The sequence below is a fragment of the Diaporthe citri genome (assembly GCF_014595645.1).
Source record: "Diaporthe citri strain NFHF-8-4 chromosome Unknown scaffold_12, whole genome shotgun sequence".
Taxonomy (NCBI): domain Eukaryota; kingdom Fungi; phylum Ascomycota; class Sordariomycetes; order Diaporthales; family Diaporthaceae; genus Diaporthe; species Diaporthe citri.
The window spans coordinates 1,002,776-1,024,000 of record NW_025064857.1 but is presented as its reverse complement, the minus strand read 5'-3'; the positions used below and the strand labels follow the sequence as shown (position 1 = coordinate 1,024,000).

General features: G+C 54.4%; 6 protein-coding genes and 1 non-coding gene across 7 annotated transcripts; 5 read left to right on the top strand and 2 right to left on the bottom strand.

The window, feature by feature from the left end:
- Positions 1–174: 174 nt before the first annotated feature.
- On the top strand, positions 175–1,118 carry INS49_004575 (uncharacterized protein; the record flags this gene model as incomplete). The annotated part of the gene is made up of 3 exons (XM_043165363.1): positions 175–565; positions 623–841; positions 898–1,118. The coding sequence occupies 3 exons, from the start codon at positions 175–177 to the stop codon at positions 1,116–1,118; spliced, it is 831 nt and encodes a 276-aa protein (XP_043018078.1).
- Positions 1,119–1,932: 814 nt separating this feature from the next.
- On the top strand, positions 1,933–3,772 carry INS49_004574 (uncharacterized protein; the record flags this gene model as incomplete). Its single annotated transcript, XM_043165362.1, has 4 exons — positions 1,933–2,185; positions 2,255–2,647; positions 2,704–3,276; positions 3,339–3,772. The coding sequence occupies 4 exons, from the start codon at positions 1,933–1,935 to the stop codon at positions 3,770–3,772; spliced, it is 1,653 nt and encodes a 550-aa protein (XP_043018077.1).
- A 539-nt stretch (positions 3,773–4,311) lies between these two features.
- INS49_004573 lies at positions 4,312–4,382 on the top strand. The gene has a single exon. It is a non-coding gene; the product is annotated as a tRNA-Gly (tRNA).
- Positions 4,383–5,714: 1,332 nt separating this feature from the next.
- On the top strand, positions 5,715–6,185 carry INS49_004572 (uncharacterized protein; the record flags this gene model as incomplete). The annotated part of the gene is made up of 3 exons (XM_043165361.1): positions 5,715–5,893; positions 6,051–6,132; positions 6,180–6,185. 3 exons carry the CDS (start codon positions 5,715–5,717, stop codon positions 6,183–6,185), a joined length of 267 nt encoding a protein of 88 aa, XP_043018076.1.
- A 2,035-nt stretch (positions 6,186–8,220) lies between these two features.
- INS49_004571 (uncharacterized protein) lies at positions 8,221–11,389 on the bottom strand (the record flags this gene model as incomplete). Its single annotated transcript, XM_043165360.1, has 4 exons — positions 8,221–8,347; positions 8,404–8,507; positions 9,722–11,089; positions 11,153–11,389. 4 exons carry the CDS (start codon positions 11,387–11,389, stop codon positions 8,221–8,223), a joined length of 1,836 nt encoding a protein of 611 aa, XP_043018075.1.
- Positions 11,390–12,216: 827 nt separating this feature from the next.
- Positions 12,217–14,798, bottom strand: INS49_004570 (uncharacterized protein; the record flags this gene model as incomplete). Its single annotated transcript, XM_043165359.1, has 3 exons — positions 12,217–12,336; positions 12,401–14,336; positions 14,389–14,798. The coding sequence occupies 3 exons, from the start codon at positions 14,796–14,798 to the stop codon at positions 12,217–12,219; spliced, it is 2,466 nt and encodes an 821-aa protein (XP_043018074.1).
- A 5,439-nt stretch (positions 14,799–20,237) lies between these two features.
- INS49_004569 (uncharacterized protein) lies at positions 20,238–20,815 on the top strand (the record flags this gene model as incomplete). Its single annotated transcript, XM_043165358.1, has 3 exons — positions 20,238–20,449; positions 20,597–20,675; positions 20,744–20,815. The coding sequence occupies 3 exons, from the start codon at positions 20,238–20,240 to the stop codon at positions 20,813–20,815; spliced, it is 363 nt and encodes a 120-aa protein (XP_043018073.1).
- Between the last annotated feature and the right edge of the window lie 410 nt (positions 20,816–21,225).

Sequence of the window (21,225 nt, the reverse complement as noted above, 5' to 3'; positions counted from 1 at the left end):
GGGTCGACTATATCTGTTGGAGAGAGGAGAGACCCCGGACGCCCAGCCAAGAGAGCTCTAAGCAGACGAAAACATCAGCACATACGGGCCAAATCCAGATTCCGACTTCGCGTGCTGCTTGAAAACGAATTCTTAAATCCCCATCAACAAAGTCTGCGAGTTAAGGTGCTTATCATGGGCAGCGAGCCAGTCAACGGTCAGACTGTCATTGTGACAGGGGGCGCCAGCGGCATCGGTCTTGCTATGGTGGAGCACTTTGCTTCGCAGGGGAACAACGTCGCAGTCTTCGACGTGAACCTAGAAGTCGGAAACCAGGTTGTCTCCGGCGTCGCGAAGAAAAACCCCGAAGCCAAAATTCAGTTCAAGAAGTGCGACGTCTCGTCGTGGGAAAGCCAAGCACAAGCTTTCAAAGATGTATTCCAGGAGTTCGGACGAATCGATATTGTCATGGCAAACGCTGGGATCTCCGAGCAAGGCGGGAGCGCTCTAGCAAGCATCGAAGAGGACGAGCCCAAGGAGCCCAACTTGAAGATCATGGATGTGGACCTTTCTGGCGTTATCTACTGTAAGTCTTGGTCATGGGCTATGTCGAGTTAGTTACTCAAACTGACCTGAGTCGCAGCTGTGAAACTCGCCATACATTACATGAACAAGAACCCATCCACAGGCCCTTCTCGAGGTTCGATCATCTGCACAGCTTCCAACGCCGGGCTCTACCCATTCCCGGTTTCACCACTCTACGCAGCTGCAAAGGCAGGCGTAATAGGCCTCGTTCGCTCTACCGCGCCGATAGTCGAGCGCCACAAGATCCAGATCAATGGTCTGGCGCCTGCAGTACTAGGTCGGACATACCATTCCCCTGCTCTTCCGAGCCTCCAGCTGACAATATCGCGCTAGTCACGAATATCGCACCAAACAAGGCACTATTCGAGAGCATGGTCATTACACCGATGTCAACGTTGATCAAGGGTGTTACAAAGTTTGTGGACGATCCAAGCTTGAATGGCGAACTGGCCGAAATTCATGGGGATAACGCCACTCTTCGCCCACCACATGACTATGTTGATGAGGATAGTAAGAAGAACCTGCAGAGGTTTTGGAGCTTAGGTTATGCTTGATTATGCACGGTGGTCGAGATAAGCAATTAGGGAATCTGACATGTGTCTCTCATATATAAATCTGACTTGCATCGTCCGGTGGAACAATGACTGCAGCGGCTCAATACTCAATCCCCTCACGCAGTGTCACCATTCCCTTGCAGGTTCTATTTGAGTTCATCCACACAGCTCGACGTCAGCGTCTTGGCGCTGATGAATAAATGAAGAGGTCAGACTATATTCTGTAGACGGTCCCCGAGCAAGCTTTTCGGATGCAGGACCTCTGGGCCTAATTGGCGTGCTCGGTACGAGATGCACATAAAGACGGAACAGCCTGACGAGCCGCAGGCCAACCAGGATGGGAAGAAAAGACGCATCAAACATATCACCCGAGATAACACAGCAATCACACACCCTTTCCGGCGAAGCGATATTCGGCGGTACCAGCGAAACAACGTTGTCCCGGGCGCGTCCATGCATACGTGGTTCATGCCCGTCTACCCCAGATCCACACGCCCGGCCATTCCCCCGCACCCTAAATGCTTAGATCTGCTTGAATTCGGCTAAAATGGGCTATGGAGCTGGGTTTCTTGCTCTGAGCAATCGCTTACACAGCGACGTCTAAGAGCGCTGAAACACACGGGTGACACCTGCCCGCAGACCTTGCTTGACGTGCCCGTGGTTGTGGGGGAGGGTGTGATTCTCGGGATTATAACCTGGGGCCCGGCGCCCACGAACAACGCATCTCGCGGCTGGGCAGGTTTCTCCAAGCAAATGGTGTCCTCATCTCTTTGAAAAAAAATATTGACGTACGCACCGTTGACAAGCAAAAAAAATGCCTCTGGGGATACTCGAGGACCGCGAACTGGAGCACGTCCCCGGGACGTCGCCCTTGAATGAGCTAGGCCATGTCGGGCTCGAGGACACGGCGGCGGGCATCGATTCCAACTTCCTGAAGCACGACCCGACCGGGCAGATCGTGCTGGTCCCGCAGCCGTCTGACTCGCCCAATGATCCTTACAACTGGCCGAAATGGAAGAAGAGGATGTTCACGGTTGCCATCGCGTATGGCTGTGGATGTGTAGGAGGTACGTAACTTTATTCGGTCCATACTCTACTACAACTGATCCAAGCACGTCACTGACGCGATTACACAGCGGTCGGCCCATTGCTCACAGCCGCCCTGGCACCCCTCGCCGAGCAGTTCGACATCCCCTTGCAGCAGTTCACCCTCGGCCTCCAGGGCTCTTGTATCGTTGCCATCGCCGTGTCTAGTCTGGTCTGCAATGCCCTGGCCGTGAAGATCGGGAAGCGACCGGTTTACATCGTGACATCTATCCTGCTCATGGTCTCGTGTTTCTGGGCTGCCGAGTCCAAGTCGTTCGGGTCCCTCGCCGCGGCACGGGCGGTTCAGGGGTTTGCCATGGCTCCTATGGAAGCCCTCGTACCGGCCTCCATCGCCGACATCTGGTTTGTACACGAGCGTGGCTTCCAGTCTGCTGTGTTCAACCTCGGCGTTCTGGGCGGCATCAACCTCGCCTCTCCCATCGGTGAGTGATGGCCCTACCAAAAGCCAAATGTGTGCAAGATGGCTAAATACGGATAGCTGGCTCCATTATCCAATACGGGTCCTACCGAATCTGCCTGAACGCAATGGGCGGGGCGTTTGTCCTGCAGCTGATACTCACTGTGCTCTTCATGCCCGAGTCAGCTTACCACCGCCACGGCGCAATTGACATCGACACCACGGATAAGTCCTTCAGCCAGGTGCTCGACAAGAAATCCGATTTCGAGCACACCGAGGAGAAGACGACCTCCAGCCCGGCCACAGAGTCAAGCAACGAGCCCAAGAAGTCGTTCGTGCGCGAGCTCCTCCCGTACAGCGGATATTGGGACAAGACATCGTTCTGGCGGACCCTCATCCGCCCGTTCTTCTTCCTCGGCTCGCCCATGGTCTGCTGGGCCACGCTGCTGTTCACAACGTGCATCTCGTGGCTGGTGCTCATCTCCATCACGCTGTCGCAGATCTTCTCGGCGCCTCCTTACAACTTCTCCATCACGGCTGTCGGCGCCTCGAACCTCTCCTCCTTTGTGGCCACACTAATAGCCACAGCCCTGGCTGGTGCTCTCATTGATGGCCTCGCTAAGTTCATGTCAAAGAGGAACAAGGGTATCTTCGGTAGGCTTGCTCATCATCCCTTCTCATCTCGACCAACCGTCTAATGACAGTTTTTTCCCCAGAGCCTGAATTCCGACTGCCCATCATGACCACATATTTAGTCTTCACCGCTGTGGGGTTCTTCTCTTGGGGCCAGTCCCTCTACGCCCAGGACCCCTGGCCCGTGCCCGTCATCGTGTGCCTGGGCCTGATCAACCTCGGCGTCCAGCTCGGCACGACCGGCGTGGTCACCTACATCGTCGACTGCCACCGCGAGCAGGCGGCCGAGGCGTTCGCCATCATGAACTTTGTCAAGAACATGTTCGCCTTCGGGCTGACCTTTTATTCCAATGACTGGATCATGGTCCAAGGCGTGCGGAACTGCTTCTTCGTCATCGGCGGCATCACGGCGGCGGTGGTGCTTACGACCATCCCGATGTATATCCTTGGCAAGAGGGCTAGGAGCTGGACTTATCGCCATCGTATTATTACTAAGATTGTTGAGTGGGCTCATTGAGGCAACGTGACACTGTTACGATGTTTGGTTTTCTTTGCACGTTGAGAGGAGACGGTTTAACAATTCAACTCGAGTACCATTATACATGTACTGTATCTCTGGTAGTATCAGAGGAGCATTCGAGGTTACTTGCCACTGCATCCCAAGTTTCCTCGAGCCTCAAGACCCTTTGACACCAATCCAAAACGTTATGCCTTATCCTCACTGCTGACCAGGGTCTGACCCTAAAGCGCTCGAATCTGTTGATGTGACCCGCCATGTCTTGTGCGAAGTATGCCGCGTCTGCCTTTTTCCGTGTTCCAGACGCCCAAAGATGTTTGCTTTTCCTCAACCGCGGTTTCCGCCCTTTCACCCATACGGATTCAGCCATTGTGCAGTCGTAGAGAGGGGCGCGGGGGCTACATGTGGAATGCCCGTCTCCACCCTCGTGACAGCGTCTCCGCACAATGCCTGCCACCTTGAGGCCTCCCTCGCAACGGTTCCCACCTCTTGCTGACGGAAAACAGCTTATGTACTCTCAAAACCACACTGTTCTGGTAGTCATGATAGTTTAGTGGTAGAATCCAGGCTTCCCATGCCTGGGGCAGGGGTTCGATTCCCCTTCATGACATTTTTATAATTTTATTCTGCGACCAGATAAATATGCTATTTCGTGGTATGTAAGCCACGGGCATTTCGCGTTCTAGGTAGCCATTTGGCATCTGAACACATGGTACCACATGCTGGTGTGCTAATATCTGCCCGAGTGTCACCTCGATTCACATGTCGGGGCTCAGATATAGGGAACATGTTGTTTGCTCCAAATCACCGATATCACTGTGTTGCCTCATAATGCTCTTCTGCGGCTCCGACCAGAAAGCGACGGGTCTCACGCCTGGGGTGGGTGGAACTTCAATTGTTCTCATGGCTGGTCTTGAAAGCAGAAGCAACATGGAGCATTTCCCTGAATCAGATGTTCAATGTCTTGACGCCAGGAAAGATAGAATCAAATGAATTCAATTTATAAATTGAATTCTGGCTCCATTACCTTTCACCTCCAAAGTAAGTCGCCCGTACCAAAACTGAGCTCAGAATATCCCTGCATGCCAATCTGTCGTGGTCTACAAGATCACGCTCGAGCTCGCTTCGCTGGCAAAGGTCGCTCCCACCATTCCAGTTCTGACTCATCCACGTTGTCACTTCCATAAACTCGAACCCACCCCCAGTGCTGATTCTCGCCCTCTATAGTTCTAGTGACAGTGAGCAAGCTTGAAGGGATTAGGTAGGGGCCTGAATCGAAACTCACGCGGTAACCGCTGCTCGGGAAAAGATTCGCTCGACATGGTACATGGTCTGCCCCCTGAAGTGATCCATAGACTTGACTTGGCCTATATACTTCTTGTTGCGGTTGTCTCCATGGACAAGCACATAATCATCAACTTCGACTTTAGTGACTGTCGTCATGATTTGTGCTTGTGGAAGACTTTCCGGTTACTCTCTGTCGTCCTTGTTGTTCCTGTTGGCTGCTTTTGAATGGCTGCTGTAGCGATGTTGGTCTTGGTGGAATTCGACCTGGGACTGAGGAGTTGGAAGCCAAAAGAATTGGGACCTTATGTAGAAGTCTGGGAGACGGTGAGTCGTGAGCTTGGCAGGAACGAAAGGGCCCAGTGACTTACCAAAACTATCAATTTGACATTGGCGACTCGTGCACGCATCTGAGCCCTTCGCCTCTTCCGTCAATCTTGGAAGGGTTGGTGACTGGGCTGACCTGAGGCATCCAGAGGAAGGATTTGCTGGTCTTAGCTGTGCTGTCTTCTCGCCTGGTGCCCTGGTTGAGCAGCAATGGACATGATGCCGTCAACTGGCTCCGCAAGGGGGAGGCTACAGGTAAGCGGTGGGCAGCGGACGTGCTCCAGTGGCTGCGTGGTGGGGGCAAACTACTGTTAAGACTCGGGCCCGCACCATGGCTTGCGAGCTCGAGTGTGTGTTCGAAGCCGATTTTGACACGACTTCGGAGAATCATGCGACGCTGCTCGACAGCACCAAGGATCTCGCCTTGAGAAGTATGGGCGACCTCAACAACACCTTCAAGTTGGTGGTGAAAGATCTCCGGCCCCCCGGAGCCTACGGCATCCAACAAGAGTGAGCAAAGGAACAGTCACTCGCCTTTGCTGTGACTCGACTGGCTATTCCAAAGCCCCATACATGAATTCCTAATAATGTTTTCGCTCTTGAGGTTGCTGTCAAACGGTAGCTTCGCCCTCCGCTGGACGGGATCCTCAACTAATTCCTGGTGCAGGAGGTGGACTCAGCACCAGGGCATAGAACCTCATCGGAAAGCTCAAGCCTGCTTTTGCCTGCAACCGACTCACCACGTCGGGGTATGCGGTGTTTCTTGTCCTTATTTTCGCGTTCTGAAGGCCCCTAGACTTAGAAGAGCGTGATTTGCTGCCGGTGTACGACCTTGGGGCTAGCACAGTGAAGGATGTATCCATTTATGCACTCAACTCATCGGCGTATTGCCAGGTGTGATAGTTATGGCAACAGCCCACCTTGAGATCTCGGTGCTTCATGTAGATTCTACCATGAAACTCTTTCCAGCACTAGAAATATCCTGGGGCGCAGCCGAGTCGGATTCGTGGCTTTTGTCACCAACATCGACCATCTGGCCACCATCGTATTTGCCCCTGTAATATTCACGCCATTCTAGACCCCAGATTCATGCACAGGGTGGTGAGATGATAAAAGCTAATTTCTAGCGGCGACGATAGAGGTGGAATCTTGGCCAGACCCAACGTTGGTGAGAAAATGCAGATGGGACTGTCTGGCAGCAGCTCATAGCTCATGTTGGAAAAGCTGATTTAGAATTAGACAACTGGTTTAACAGTAGACAAATTCAGCTTTAATAAATCGTCGTAGAGGGACGAAGCGTGCGGTTGGCTGCATTTTTCGTGTGTTTGGTTAATAAGGAAACCCGTCGGATCTGGCGGCACAAACCACGTTACTCCTCAGATTCAGAGGGAAAAGAAATTCCACCAGAGGGATCCTTCCTGCGGATGTTTCAATCCCTGATAACAAGAAGGCATATGAAAATTCGCAACACGAAAGAGGCAATGAAGGGTGACACATGTGACCATTGAATTAGATATGGTAGATTGATCGTTTTGCCACTTGGAGGGATTGCCCCAGTGTCCATTTGCAAATTCTGAAGCCCACCCACTCAGTCCAATGTTGGACTTGAGAACTCTTTTGCTTTTCAGCTCCAGTCCTTTCCAAAAACATAACACCCGTTGTGAGCCGCGCCGTACAGTCTGCTACGCTGCAAAAGCATCAGGGGCCTCATCTTTGAATATTGCTTCCTCCCAGAAAAAGGTTGGCCCTTTTATTGTGCCTGTGATCCATGCCTCCTTTGATCTACGGATGACGGATTCATCTATACTATGAGAACAGTGAGTTTCGAGCATATCCAGTGGTGTTATGAGGATAACCTACAACTGAATAGTTCCGAGCATGTCTTGAATATTGACGATGTAGCTGTAAGGATTGTCGTTGTCGTTCCTGGATATAATGGTGCCTTTGTACAAATTTTTGTCAATCCAAACCACAACGGATTCGAACTCATAGAAGAGAGGTACCCTGCCCATGGTGCTGGTGGTTGTGCCGTTTCTTCTGGTTGTGGACTTTTGTGTCGCCTGTATGGGTTGCGTAGTTCGTTGAATGCTTGCTGTGGTGCTGCCTACTGCGATGTGCGCTGTACGAGAAAAAAAAAAAACCATTGATGGACAGGAAAAATGTGCCTCATATTTATAAGAGCGCATTCAGACAGTGACTGTGAAGTCTCATTTGATAGAGTCCCCTGTGATGCAATGATATGAGTGATAAATCATGCCGTGCAAGTAAACAGCGGATCTTTCGGTCCTCTCGCCTCATTCGTGACTGGCCTGGTGCCGGGAAATCGACAACAGAAACGGTCAATTCCGCATGCGCTACTTGGATCGCCCTGGCAGAGTCTACTACGCAAAGTTGTACGCCGGCTGGCTATGCAGTTTAGCTGTTGCGCTACAATTGATTGTAGGGATGGATGACCTCGCAACATGCGACATGAGTTCAGCATACCATGTTGACACTCAGGCGAGCAGCATCGCATCACAGTTTATCTCAGCAGCTTCATGCTATATCCTGACGACTGAACCCTGAGGAAACCAGAGGTGAGCCCGCCGCGAAGCACTGAGGAATGCTGGACAGTCTTGATTCGGTAAGTGGCACTTCTGCACAAAACACCTTAAGATAAAGAGTGGCCGTTGGATACGAATTAGGATAGCTACGTTATTCTGTCACAAAACTCACGAAATTCAAAATTCGCTTCTCAAGTGAGGTCAACGCCGCAGTCAATTCTGCAATGTACTCAGTCTGATGCCCTTCCAACCGCACGGTAGTACGAGGTCTCAGTACTCGTCGAGTCTCCCGACTTATGCATCTGAGGACTTAACATCGGGGATGCCGGTCTCCAGATCCTGCTCCTCAACGATGGCCAGTTGAGGTTTTTTGAGCAGACACCATGTATTCCTTGTCGTCACTCCACCATCTGGGCCCTCGCTGCTGGCAGTCAGTCGGATTTCTGAGGGCTGAAGAACAAAGCGAGAAAAGCTTACATGACCAGCGGCACGAATATCTCGGTAAATGTGAGGACATAGTTGATGGGCCGGAACATTTCCCAGATCTCCTCGATTTCACCTCGCATCCATGCCTGTTTCTCCTTGGACCATGTCACTACCCGTTGACCCTCGCTGAACTCAGGCGTTGTATTGATTGGCCTCTGTCGTTGCCCCCGCCCAAGCATTGTGTCGATGTGTCGTGTAATGCTTGTATACCTCGTATATCACCGGGAAACTGCTGCTATGAATGGGGAAGTTTCTTCGGAATGCGTCCTCCTGGGCTACTGATGTCTGATTGAAGAGCAAACAGTGCTATGTCCATAGCTGTGGGAGTTCTGTGTTCTCTTGTGGGATCTGCTGCTGTTGCAATTTCACCGACAGTTGATGTTATGGAACAGAGTCTGTTGGCCTTTGCCTTTCGAGATGGAGACGTCTTTTATAGCTATAGCAAAGGACCGTGACTCAGAACAAACGACAACCGATGTGAAACCCATATCTGGGTGATATAACAGGACTGGAAGGAGAGTCACAGCCATAAGCATCCAGCGTGGTGCTGTGACATGACGCCGCCGATGAGTTTGTTCTGATTCCTGAAAACCAAGTGCACCACACCCACAAAACACCCTCGATTATTATCACTTAATGCGCATCAGCCTACTAAATCCATGGATGGCTCCTGGGACGGAGATATTTGGCTGATCACAGATTGTCGGGTATCAGAGAGTCGTCTCGTCGAGAGCTTTCCGTAAGGATTTCTCGAGGCAGATACGATTAATTCCGATTTGGTTATCAGATCTTGGTTGCGTTGCAAACTTTGGGAAGCCTTACACGAATCATAGACGTGGCCGCAAAACACGATCAAACGCGCCACCAAAATTCGGCAAGCCAGAACTAGCATTCCGGTGCTTGGAGCCCTTCTATTGCTGTACCGATGTTTTCCCTTATTATACAGCTTCGACGCTGCGCTGAGATTGAGTTAGAATTACGTGAAGCTTGGGAAGTGGTTGATGCCAACGTCGAACGAACACAGAACGCCATCGATGAACCCTCCTCGGTCAACTCTTGCAAGTGAGACAAAGAGTGCGAGGCAATCAACCTCATGAGCAAGACGCTCTTACCAATTGCGAAGACCAATCTGTGCAACGCTACTCTGTATAAATGGGTATCTTCAGGGTATAGTCCAACCACCGCTCACAAAAGCACCACATACTATCCATCCCCCTCCCACAAAGAAATCCCCACCGGCGCGTCCTCCCGCCTACCCAGACTCAGCCGGCCCAAAAACAGAAACAGGCCCCCCCCCCTCAAGACTGACCGTCTCGCCCCCAACCGCAACAGCCATCTTCCACTTCAGGCGGTGCGAGTGCATTATGCAGTACGTCGTGAAGCCAGGGCATATGGGGTCCGCCACGGTCCCCGCGACGGAGCGGGCCAGCGCCGTAGCGTGCGTCTCGTGCAGCCGCAGCCCGATTGCCTCACCGACGTCGAGCCAGGGGCCGTCGGCGCCCCACGCGCTGGGGATGACGAGCGGGCCGCGGCGGCTGAGGTCCTTGGGCAGCTGGTACGCGGGCGGCTGCTCGGAGGCTGGTGGTGCGGGTGGTGGGGACTCGTTGCTGGTGTTTGGTTGGTATGTCGGTGGGGAGGACCACTCGGCTGCCGGCTGGTATCCCATCTCCGGGGTTGGTGTTGGGACCTGCTCAACAACACGCTCTTCTTTGGAGGCTGGTGCTGGCGGCTGAGTACTTCGTGACGCTGACGACTCGCCTTGCTCTTCCCCTGGAGACTCTATCCTCTGCTTTCCATCTGTGGTACCCGGCCTGTGTACCGCGCCTGCATTCGCCGCCTCCTTCCCACCAGCGGGCTCCTCCCCCTTCACCCCGCGGTCCGCGGTCCTCAGCACAGCAGCCGGCACATCCCCCGCAAACGCCACAGGTAAGTGGATATTGTGCTTGACGGTGTCGTCCCCAGTATGCTTCGAAAAAGTCCCGGGGGCGATCACACACGTGTCAGCCTTGAGCACGAGCTCCAGCGAGCCCAGCGTCACGACCTGCGGCACCCCCTGGAGCACCTCGCTGGTCCTCCTGCCGTCGGGGACGACGCGCACGCGGAACGGGACGGGGGCCGGGTTGTCCAGCTGGATGACGGCGGGGGCGTCGTACTGCAGCGTGAAGCCGAACATGGGGACCTTGGACGAGCCGAAGAACTTTTTCGACTTCTGCTTGAACGACAGTTCGACCGTCTCCATGCCGGGCACGAGGCGGTACGAGCTCGCGGCGAACTGGGCGGAGCGCCGGCGCAGGTCGAAGTCCGTCAGCGGGTAGGGCATTGGCGGGGCGCGGATGCGGATGGGGAGGGTCGCCGTGATGGTGTCGCCGTGGCGGCTGCTCCCGCCCTGCTGCACGAGGGTGGCCTCGAGGTGGTACTCGACGTAGGCGTCGAAGCGCGTGCTGCCCCTGCGGCCGCTGTTGGCGAAGGAAGCGGGCAGTGGGTAGTCGGCCACATTGCCCGCGTTAAGAGGCAGGTAGCAGGCTTCTGGGTCCTTCATCTCGCTCACTACTGCGCGAGGGGACGGCCGCGTGGGGATCTCTATCGCGAACTCCCACGAGACCGGTTCGGCGGAGGAGGGGACGTGTATTGGCCCTTGGTGCAGGTACTGGCGTGTTTGCATGTATCCTGCATCGAACTGCCGGTCTATCGTGTCAGCATCTTGTGATGAGAGAAAGGGAGTGGTGCAGTGAATTCCTACGAAATTGTAGCGGCTCCGATAGTAGCTGTGGGTAGTATTGTTGCCATTGTGTCTCGTGACCACAATCTTGGACTTTGCTCGGCCCAACAACTGGATCGTCACCGAAGCCTGCGGGCTGACCGCGTGCGCCCGTCGCACAACCCGTCCCGTTATGACATCTCCAGGCTGATATGGACGGCCGGTGCTGTCGAGGTGGATGTCCAGATGTGGACCTGTCGTTCGTCCTGCCTGTGGCATGGTGGCCTGAATTGAATCACGTGTATCAAGAGTCTAGTCGCCGCTGTAGGTGAGTTGAAAAAAACGGCAGAGGTCGGTTGCATGCGACTGGTGACTTAGGTTGTATATGAATGAATAAGTAGGTGCAAGATGAAGTTTGGACGTCATCAAAGGGAGGAACACTAACGAGGCGGGTAAGCCTTCATATGTGAGCGCCTCAAGAGGCAGTCGCGTGTGGCAGTGTGGAGCAGCATAGCCCGTCAGCAGGCCCCAGTCCTTCTAAGCTTCTTTGTCGAAATGGGCAGGGCTTGGCGTGAGCCGCGTGGCGCAGCTTCGGCTTGTTTGAGGGAAGGATCGCAAAAGGTGCAGATCCGCCCCAGCCCGTTGTCATTGGTGCTTACACGTGTGGAAGGATTTAGCCAAGCGCCACAATCGATCATCGCGGTGGTGGATTTGTAGGGTTGGACAAGATTAGCGATGGGGGTTTCGTATAGCTCGTAATTGCTTGTGCAAAGCTTAGGACGGGCCAAGAGCTCGCCATGTCAATGCGGAAAACGGCTTGAAGGGAAGTCCGAAATATGACATGTCGATCAATTTAAAAGATTGCAGTCACATCTCATGGGAATCAAGTTGGCAGTACTCAAGCCCCAACTGGGACCGATATGGTGGCATTCATCAACATGCTAGCCACTACCAAACGAAAGTCAAGCGGACAAGATGACCGCCTCTACCAAGACATCGCTCTCTCTCTCTCTCTACCATGCAACTAACTCCACAACTCCAAATCTAATGCAATCAATCAATCCATCGCAGTCCCCCGTCCCGGGTCAAAATCCCTCCCGGGACCCCTACAAAGTCCACAGACCACTCCGTCGCTTCCCCAGGGGGTATATGATAAGTGCGCTGAGAAACAAACCAACGGTGATGCCAATCGCTATCTGAATCATGCTCGCCGCAACGCTGAAAACCTGGAGTTGGGAAAAGGATGGTTAGTTATTGGTACTGACGGCGGACGGGAAGGTTTAGACTCACAAGGTTATTAGAGGTGTCGCACGCCTCAGACCCGATGTCGTTAGCAAGGGACTGGGATATGCAAATCGCGCTCGTGACCGCGCCCGAGGACGCCAGACTCCCTGGGACCTGACAGTACACGGCAGGGAGCAGCGCGGCAGCAGCAACGCCGTGCCTGAGACGGCTGTAAAGGTTGGCCAGGACGCCGATGGTGAAGGCGCCAAATGTATACGCGATGGGGGCGCTGGCGCTGAACTTCTGGCTGCTCCAGAAGTTGACCGCGTAGCCCGCCGTGGCGATGAGGATCATGACGGGCATCTGCTTCCACTTGGCCTGGACCATGATGGTGCTGAAGAAGGCGTACAGCGGGATGAAGAGGAAGTTCCAGTGGGAGGCCAGGGGCTCGCGGCAGGTGGACTCGTTGGCGGCGTTGGGGTCGATGGCGCCGTAGAGCGCGGTGCCGACGGTGATGCCGTAGCCGAGGAAGAGCGAGTAGATGACGGCGTAGACCATGCGGACCGAACCGGCAACCATCGACTTGGACTGAAGCTCGAGCGCCGAGCACAACACCATCCAGCCCGGCAGGATCAGCGCGATGGAGCTCTGCGCCAGCGCCGAGAAGCAGAACAGGCCGCCGCCCTGGATACTGCCCAGCCCGCGCGCGATGAAGGATAGCAGCACCGCGGCTACGATCTCGAACACGTTGCTGTAGGTGCGGGACATGGGCGCCATGTACAGCTGCATGAATCCCAGCGCCGTGCCCATCACGAAAATGGGCGGCAGGTCGATGAGCCGCGCGCTGAAGAAGCAGGCCACCACGGCGCTGGCGAAGCCGTACGTCAGGATCACCACCCACAGCGGGAAGCGGTCCTTGGCCGAGATGATCTCGTCGAGGTGGGCCACGGCGTCGTCCAGGCCGATGCAATCGTGAAGGACCTCCTTGTAGATGTCGTGGATGTCCTTGAGCTTTCCCAGGTTCACGCCCTGCTGCGTGCGAACGATCTTGACCTCGGCCGTGTGGGTGAGCACGTCATCGAACGAGATGATCATGCAGCCAGGTATATACAGGAACTGGCAGGTGATCTCGAGGACGTTGGCAGCCATGGACAGGTACTCCTCCAGCCTGTGCGTCGGCGCGCCGAACAGCATCAGAGCCCGGCACATCTTGATCAGATACTTCTGCCTCTGGAGGATGTCGGCGACGTGGATGGTGATTCGGGCCTCATCTTCAGGCGCCCTGGCCCCAATCATAGACAGGATGCGCGAGCCACTAGTCTTCCGTCGGTGATTGGGTCTCGTGCTGCTCGCAGACGTCTCGGGGCGCCGCGTCTTCTCCTTGGCGTTCGGGTTTGCCAGCTTGGTCGACGCGCCGACCAGCGTGGCGAGAGTCTCGGTCGATCGTGCCTCGGGCTTCTCGTGCCATTTCCTCCTGGGTGTCTGTCTGCCAGATGAGCTTGGTGTCCGGACGGTCGCCTGGGCACCCGCTGGTGAGTCGTAGGCAGTCAGGCCAGACTCGATGCTTTGCATCGGATGGAATGTGAGGTCGGGGTTGCGGTATGCCTGCAAGATCTGGTAGAAAACACCACCTCGAGGAACGTTACTCCCTCGAGTGCTCATGACGGAGTCCCTCGGGGAGACCACGCCGTCTGCCTGGGCTGCGGTCGCTTGCTGCAGGCCCTGAGCCTGTGCTCCAAAACCATGTGCCATGAGAAGTTCCTGGGCCTCCAAGTTGCGCCGTTCAGTCTGCTCCTCGGCAGTTGGCTCATCAGGCTTGGTCCCGGACGGCTCCCCCGTTTGCGGGTTACTTTCCAGTGTCGTCAGAGGGACCAGATCGTTTCTGTTGTCATCCTCCAGGTCCTCCGACCATGCGGTACTCGGCGGGCTGCGGCTGCCTCGCACCCAGTTGAACAGCCTGTCGTCTTCATCTTCAAGGTTTCCCCGGGCTGAGCGGGTTTCGCTGGGCATCCTCGGCGAGGGCTTTGGCCCGTTGTTGGGCCTCGACGGCGGACCTGTACTTCTTTGGATCGGAAACATCCGGGTCGGGCTCGGAGGAGACGACCGAGTTCGATGAGTTCGGGTTCCGCACAAGGGACGGTCGGGGTCGGGCGCCCTCGGAAGGCCGCCTGTTTTCGGATCCCGATGCCGCTGTGCTGGGCTCTGATGTCATGTGAGACTTGCTGTTGAACCGTACGCGTCCCTTCTCCTTCCTCTGCTGGAAGGCAAAGCCTGAGTGCGACGCCGCGGGCGGCTGTTCGTCATTCCTCGCGACGGCCGCCTCGCCTTCGGGCGACTGTGTTCCAGATGATACGTCCTGTAGCTCCAGCTGCTCGAGCTCGAGGTCGAGCTCATTCCCATGCCCATGGCGAGGCCCAGGAACAGGGCCAGGATCGTGGTCAGCATCAGTTGGGCTTTGCTCCATCTCTCCGAGTGTCGTGACTGGGAAGGTGCCCACAACCGACACTGATTGTTCTGGAAGGGAGGGATGGGTATTCTTATGTGAGATAAAGGTAATGAACGTGTAGGACAGGGCGCAGGAGGGGCATATCAGGTCGGGTTATAAGAGTGGGTGGGTGGATGTGTGGGACGGGATCAGATGCCCTGGATTCGGTCAGTCAACTTTGGGCAGTGGCAGGGGCCATGGCTCCGTTCCGTTTGGCGGACGTTGGCGCGGGACCTGACCAGGTACCCGCGTAAATATGTACCCAAGTACCTTCGTACCCCTCTGATTTTGACGTCGGACCGTTTTTACAGGGCGCCTTCCGTGTTAATGCCTGGGCTCACGATTATATGTCCAGGCTGATGAAGCTTCTGTGGAACCTGCTCGAATGTGAATGGGCCGTGCAGGAGAGCATAGCCTTCCTCAGGAGAACACTCTATCTATCTACTATGCATAGCCTTCACTTTTGATGCTGCTCCAACTGGCGGAGAGTTGGATATCTCCCCAGCCTCTGACGTTTTTACGGTGAGATCCCATCTGCATTGTGTCACTTTCAGTCCCTCCGGGCATCTTCTCCGCCTGTCCGTTTGTCCGTATGCGCTAGACCGAGAGATGTCTGGGGAGAAGGGCTGGGGCTCCGCGATCGCTGCGAGACTGACATGCGGTTGCATAGGTATCGACGGAAGTACCAGACACGCGTGTCTCTCGTCGATGTCAGTATTGGGCCGTGAAATCGTGATCCCCGGGGCGACATTCATCATTGTGGGGCCAAGGTGAGGATTTTGTTAGGTAACAGCAACGACGAAGTTGGCCCGAGCAGCTTGTCGACGGCAGGCCCAGCCCGTCGATCTGTGCTGGTTGGATGGGCCATGGAACTTTTTGGGGCTGTTTGGAGCTGTGGCCGCCCGGCCCGGTCAGAGCCTGACGCATAGAACTTGGTGCTGGTGCGGGAAAAAAAAAATTTGGTTGGTTGGCTGGTTGACGATGTATTCACCACGACCGGGTCAGTGATCATCACGACAACCACCCGCTGCTTGTGTGTCATGTCTCGGGTGTGGAAGACGGAGATGCGAAGAACAATGGAATATTCTAGCTTAGAGGCATTGGCCATTTGCTCAGAAAAAAGGAGACGGAAACATGTGATATATCACAGAACAAACACTGTAAATAGAAAGGCATACAGAGGGTCATATCACACAAGAGCATCCAAATCTCGGCCCAGATCCAGATCACCCAGATCGTCCTGTCAGCCACATTCGTGCACTCTCCCAGCAGAGTCCCTCCTTGCATAGCACCCGTCCATGCGGGGACTCCCGCACCTCCTTATGCAGCTGCCGCCTGCACCCTTCCAGCCTGCCTGTCCCAACTCGGAGCTGCCAAGATTATGGGGTCTCCCCATACGAAAACCCGTCGGCTGCAACTACCCGAGTGGGGTGGTAGGGTAGCTGTCAATATCACGTCGTCCCGGTGTGCTGGCGGCGTCTATCAAGTTAGGGCAAGAGAAAAATTATGAGATCGTCACTATTTTTAGACCCCATCACAAACACGAAAAAGCCGTCCGTCACTCCCGTACTGCACCAGTATATGCCCATGACGAAGCCGAGGAAAAGGAGAAGGGGAGGCGCGCCGATAACGGGTCACAGTCAACCCCGACCGAACGGCCAAAATGAAATGCATCCCTTGGACTACCGCACACACGCACGCACGTGTCTCCCCTCGGCGTCACAGCACGCCCGGGTCCTGATTATCCCCTTTGTCCCCAAGGAGACGTGACTCGTCCCGCAGCATCCCATACTGACATGCCAAGCGATTGCAGCGCGGGTCTCCCGGGAGGCGGAGAACGGCGCCTTGATTTGCCATCTCCCAACGAAACACGTAGCAAACGGGCGGTTCCACTCGGATCGCCATTGTCAAAGGGGGCAAGCGAGCACGTCCTACCGAGTGTACAGTACCGGTAGTGTAGTGTCAGTCGCCCACGAACCCAAAGGTCGGCGCATTAATGCCCGTCATTCTAGCTCGGCCTTGGCCAAACGTCAGGAGGACCGTTAACGGACATTCGCCTGCTTGCGAAATCCTGTGATCAGGGAAGGCAGGGGGGTTTCTTGGTCCCCGCCCAAGCTTTGGTTGGTAATAAGGTTGGGGCGAACCTGGCCGCAGATCCACCCAGAGGAAAGGTCTGGACCGCCCAAGACACATGGCAGGCTAGAGCCCGCCGTGCAGCCCGCAATCCGATTGCGTTCCCACTACTGCTGCTGCTGCAGTCACGATGGCCACGAGGAATGGATTCGAGCCCACCTCGACGGCCTGCCTAGATCACGACGGCCTCACTCCTCACCTGGGCGCTAGCCACAGCCGAGCAGCCAGAACGCGCAGAAATTGCTGCTGCCGCCCCTCTTTGGCCATCCTCGTGACTGTTGTCGCCGCCCACGGAGTCAACCCATGCCGCTCGCTACCTGCACTCTTGCGTAGGATTTGGAGCGGTTCTGGAATTGAGTCCCACAAGCAACGCGGCCGCGCCGATGAGGGGTTTGGCGGCCTCCTCACCGGTTCGATTGGAAATTTTAATCGTCGAGGAGCAACGAGAGGCCGTTTTCTGGTTGACGCCGTTGGTGACAAGATCACACGAGAGGTCCGTTTCGGGTGGCAAGTGTCGCCCTGGCGCTAGTCATATGGCGTCAACGGGCTTGGCTTGTAAATATGGCAATGCACTGAATACCGAACAATTTCCTGGCTCTTGAGTCGTCGGGAGAGTGAGTCCGCCCGTCAGTTCCGTCTTCCTTCACGCTGTGCAGCCGTGCCGTCCCCTAATGTGATGATGCCTGAAGCTGACCAAAAGCCGAGCAGCATTCTATGATTGTGATAGAGAGATTCAGTCTTCTGGGTACCAGTTTCACATGTATGCACAGGTAAGTAATTCCTTGAAGCTGCTTAGAGCGGTGAGCAGGCTCTGCCAACAGTGTTCCTGGTGCCGGGATATGCGTTGTGACCGGCAGTGACCAATATGCATCCGTTTATAGTCAGATCAAGTGGATACCTGAACACTCGATGATCACATGAGTTGGTCCAAGTTGATGACCTACTTGCTCACCGACGACTGTGAAAGATCGACGATATTTTCCAATCATTAGAGATCCTTAGAGACCTCATGGTCGAAGGTCATGAGCTCACCGCCTTGCACGCCAAATTAGTCTCCCGCTTGTAGCTCAACGATTCGCTCAAAGCGAGTGAGAATGGCTAGCAGGACACATGAGGCCGAGAATACAAGATCCGTATGACCTATTGGCGATGTCGGACTGGTCATCTTCATCTTCATAAGAAGCCGCAGACCATCCTCACCGTTTGAGTGTGCCTTCCCGAGGTGGTATGACTTATCGATTTGTAGCACATCACGCAATGCAAGGTCCTTCTTGGCCCATTCAGCAACTGTCGACTATAGAAGATAGTCCCTAAACATGGAAATGCCAGTTATTTAAGTTACCTCTTACTACTTCATTTCCTGTGTCGTGTACGGTGGATGATTTCACATGAGCTTGTGCAGTGGAGAAGAGTTTGGTTGCTGTTTCGGAACATAACTCTCTCTCTTCGGATGTTTCCTCGCTCGGATCTTCTCGCCTGGTTTGAGAACTCATGAGTACTGCACACCCGTGCGTCGCCGTATAATCTTCACCGGTTTTAATGCGTATTCTACCCCGGTCTACTATGTTGATTGGCAAGCAGCAAGGTCCTTCTGAAGGACCAACGCTGAACAATCAAATGTCCTCCAGCCCCAATCCTCTCATGTTCTGGACGTGGTGAAATGTGATCCTTGGACCCTAGCACCTAGCAGCCTCTTGATTCACTTCTTGCTCGCCGCCTATTTCACTCAGCCTGACCTTCTTGTTTGCCATGGAGTGAGTTCCGCTTGAGAAAGTTGATCAACAGGCTCTCATTTTGCTGGCCCGCGGTCGTCAGCCTCCGTGCGATGTTGCATGTGAGATGAGACGCTACATGCTGCAGCATGGTACGTCATTCGCACGCATTTCCCTTTCGCTGTCGTGTCCGTGGTCATCATTGAAATTCGTCAGCCTTGATGCCGGGAAGGCCGAATATCCGTCCCGATGCATGGCTCGGTCTGTGGCAACACGTCGTCGCGTCTACATACTGTCATGGGTAAGGGTTCTCGGTAAGGAAAGCAGAGAACAAGATAAGCAATGAAATTCGGTCCGATGCAAGTCCTCTGCACGGGACTACCGTGGCTCAGGTTTCCGGCAGGCTCGCCCTGTAATCCCACACAATGGGCTGTTTGGAAGAGAACCAAAAGTGCAGTCTACTTTCAGCACACTCCGTCAGCAGATCTCTATTCTGGCAAAAATCAAGACAAAACTTGGAGCATCCACCATTTGAGAGTGGCAAACTGTGGGATGGTTTTGAAGTTTTTGTGACATTCTACAAAAGTTTCGGCCGGGGGCATCAGGAGGTTGACATAACATGAGCATGGTCCCGATTACTGCCGCTTTGTTTGTATGATTTTTTTTGTGAGAGCAAAGTAGAGGTGACGGTTTGAAAGGTCATTTGTTCGCAATTCAGTAAGACCTGACAAGATATATCGGGTCAAAAAGGGCAGTCAGTGGCAACATGTATACAAGTGCCTGCCTGGACCAGGACACAGTCCTCATCGATGATATCCGGCAGCCAGCTCAAGCGGAAATGGTTTGGAGTATGGGGCTTATAAAAGCTACAAATGCGGCCATTCTCATTGACCACTGGGTGAGAGGAGATGAAACATTTACCATGTTTCTCAGACAGAGCCCTTCCTTTCGTTCCCAGGCGTTACAGCAATCTTAACAACCCGGTCAAGACCGTCTCGGAGAGAGCTCGACTTGCTGTACGAATGTATCAATTTAATTGAAGTGACTCTGTACCTGATAAGCCAACTATCCATGCATCGATTTCCTGAAAAGTCATTCACCGTCCCCCGGTCAGATCCGACTTCAGCTTCTCCTTTCTCTCAAGATGAGGCTCGAAACTGCCCCTGCCAAGGCTTCAACACAAGCTCTTAGGGCCCTTTGCGCCTGTGTGACGTCAGCAGCCAAAAAAAAAAAAATGTTTTCTCTGTTCCATTTCACTGCTAGATTATGTGGTGTATCAACTTGGCCAGGCTGCATTTTTGTTTTGACCATTAAAACTGCGGTCGATTCTTCATGCAGAACCCGAACCCTTCGGTAATCAGTTGATTATCCAATCAAGCCCACCAAGCCACCTGGTATGTTGACAGCTCGCAGATTGATTTCAAACCGACAGGGAACAAAGCCAGACCACATCATCCAGCACCAGCAATCTCAATTATCCTCTCCACCATCTATCCCAGTTGTGGCTCATACGAGGCCTAGCAAGCAGCCCCCGTCCTCTCCTCCCCGCCGCGATTACCGTTCTTCTTCCGGCATGGCCTCAAACGCGCCCAGGGCGGTCGCCGACGCCGTTGCCGCCCTGGCAGCCAAGAACCAGGCCCCCCACTTCCTGGTGGTCTACGCCAGCATCGTCAACGGCCGCAGCTGGTGCGGCGACTGCGTCCGGGCGGAGCCGCTGATCCAGGAGAAGTTCCCCGCCGGCGAGCAGACGCGCCTGACGGTCCAGTACGCGGGCGACCGGGAAACGTAGGTTTTCGGCCTCGGGAGTTGATATGCGCTCCCCCCCCCCGGGCTGGGCACAGATGTGGATTCCCTCCGATCCCCGAGTCGAGCTAGCATTTGCTCTGCATTTATTTCTCTACTCCTGTGTGGCTGACCAGTGTTAACGAGTAGATGGAGATCGCCTGAGAACGAGTGGCGCAAGTTTGGCGTTCCGGCTCTGCCTACGCTCTACAAGGTCACGCCCGATGGAGTACGTTGCCATTGTCCTCACTTGCTTGTTCTTGAGTCAGTCTGTCGGCTTTACTAACCATCGTGTAGACATGGTCTCAGCTGGTCGAGGGAGAAGTCTACGACCAAAAGAAGCTTGACGCGTTCGTCGGCACACAGTAGACAAGAGATCATGCTGGACATCAACCCGGGTCATCTGGTCACTGATCATAAACACTCATCAAGGTTCGGCTAGCCCGTCTTCTCTTTTGAGCGAAATGAGTACATCTGGTCGGCGACTTGCTCCGATTGAAATTGCATCGCAAGCCGCAGCTTGGTAGCGCCAACTCTTTTGAATCGCATGCGGAGTTTATCCTTGCCGCCCTACTTCTGCTCATGTCTTCTCTTGTCCTCCAAACGACATGACATGGCAATGGCGGGACTGCAGTTATTGACTGTTTATACAGTGAGCCTGGACCAACACCGGCTGATCACCAGCAGTCAGTGGATGGACACATGGTGTTCGCAACTAGCCTGATACAGGTTTGATGAATACGAACACATCCACAGAAGGATACGACTACTCTGGCTAC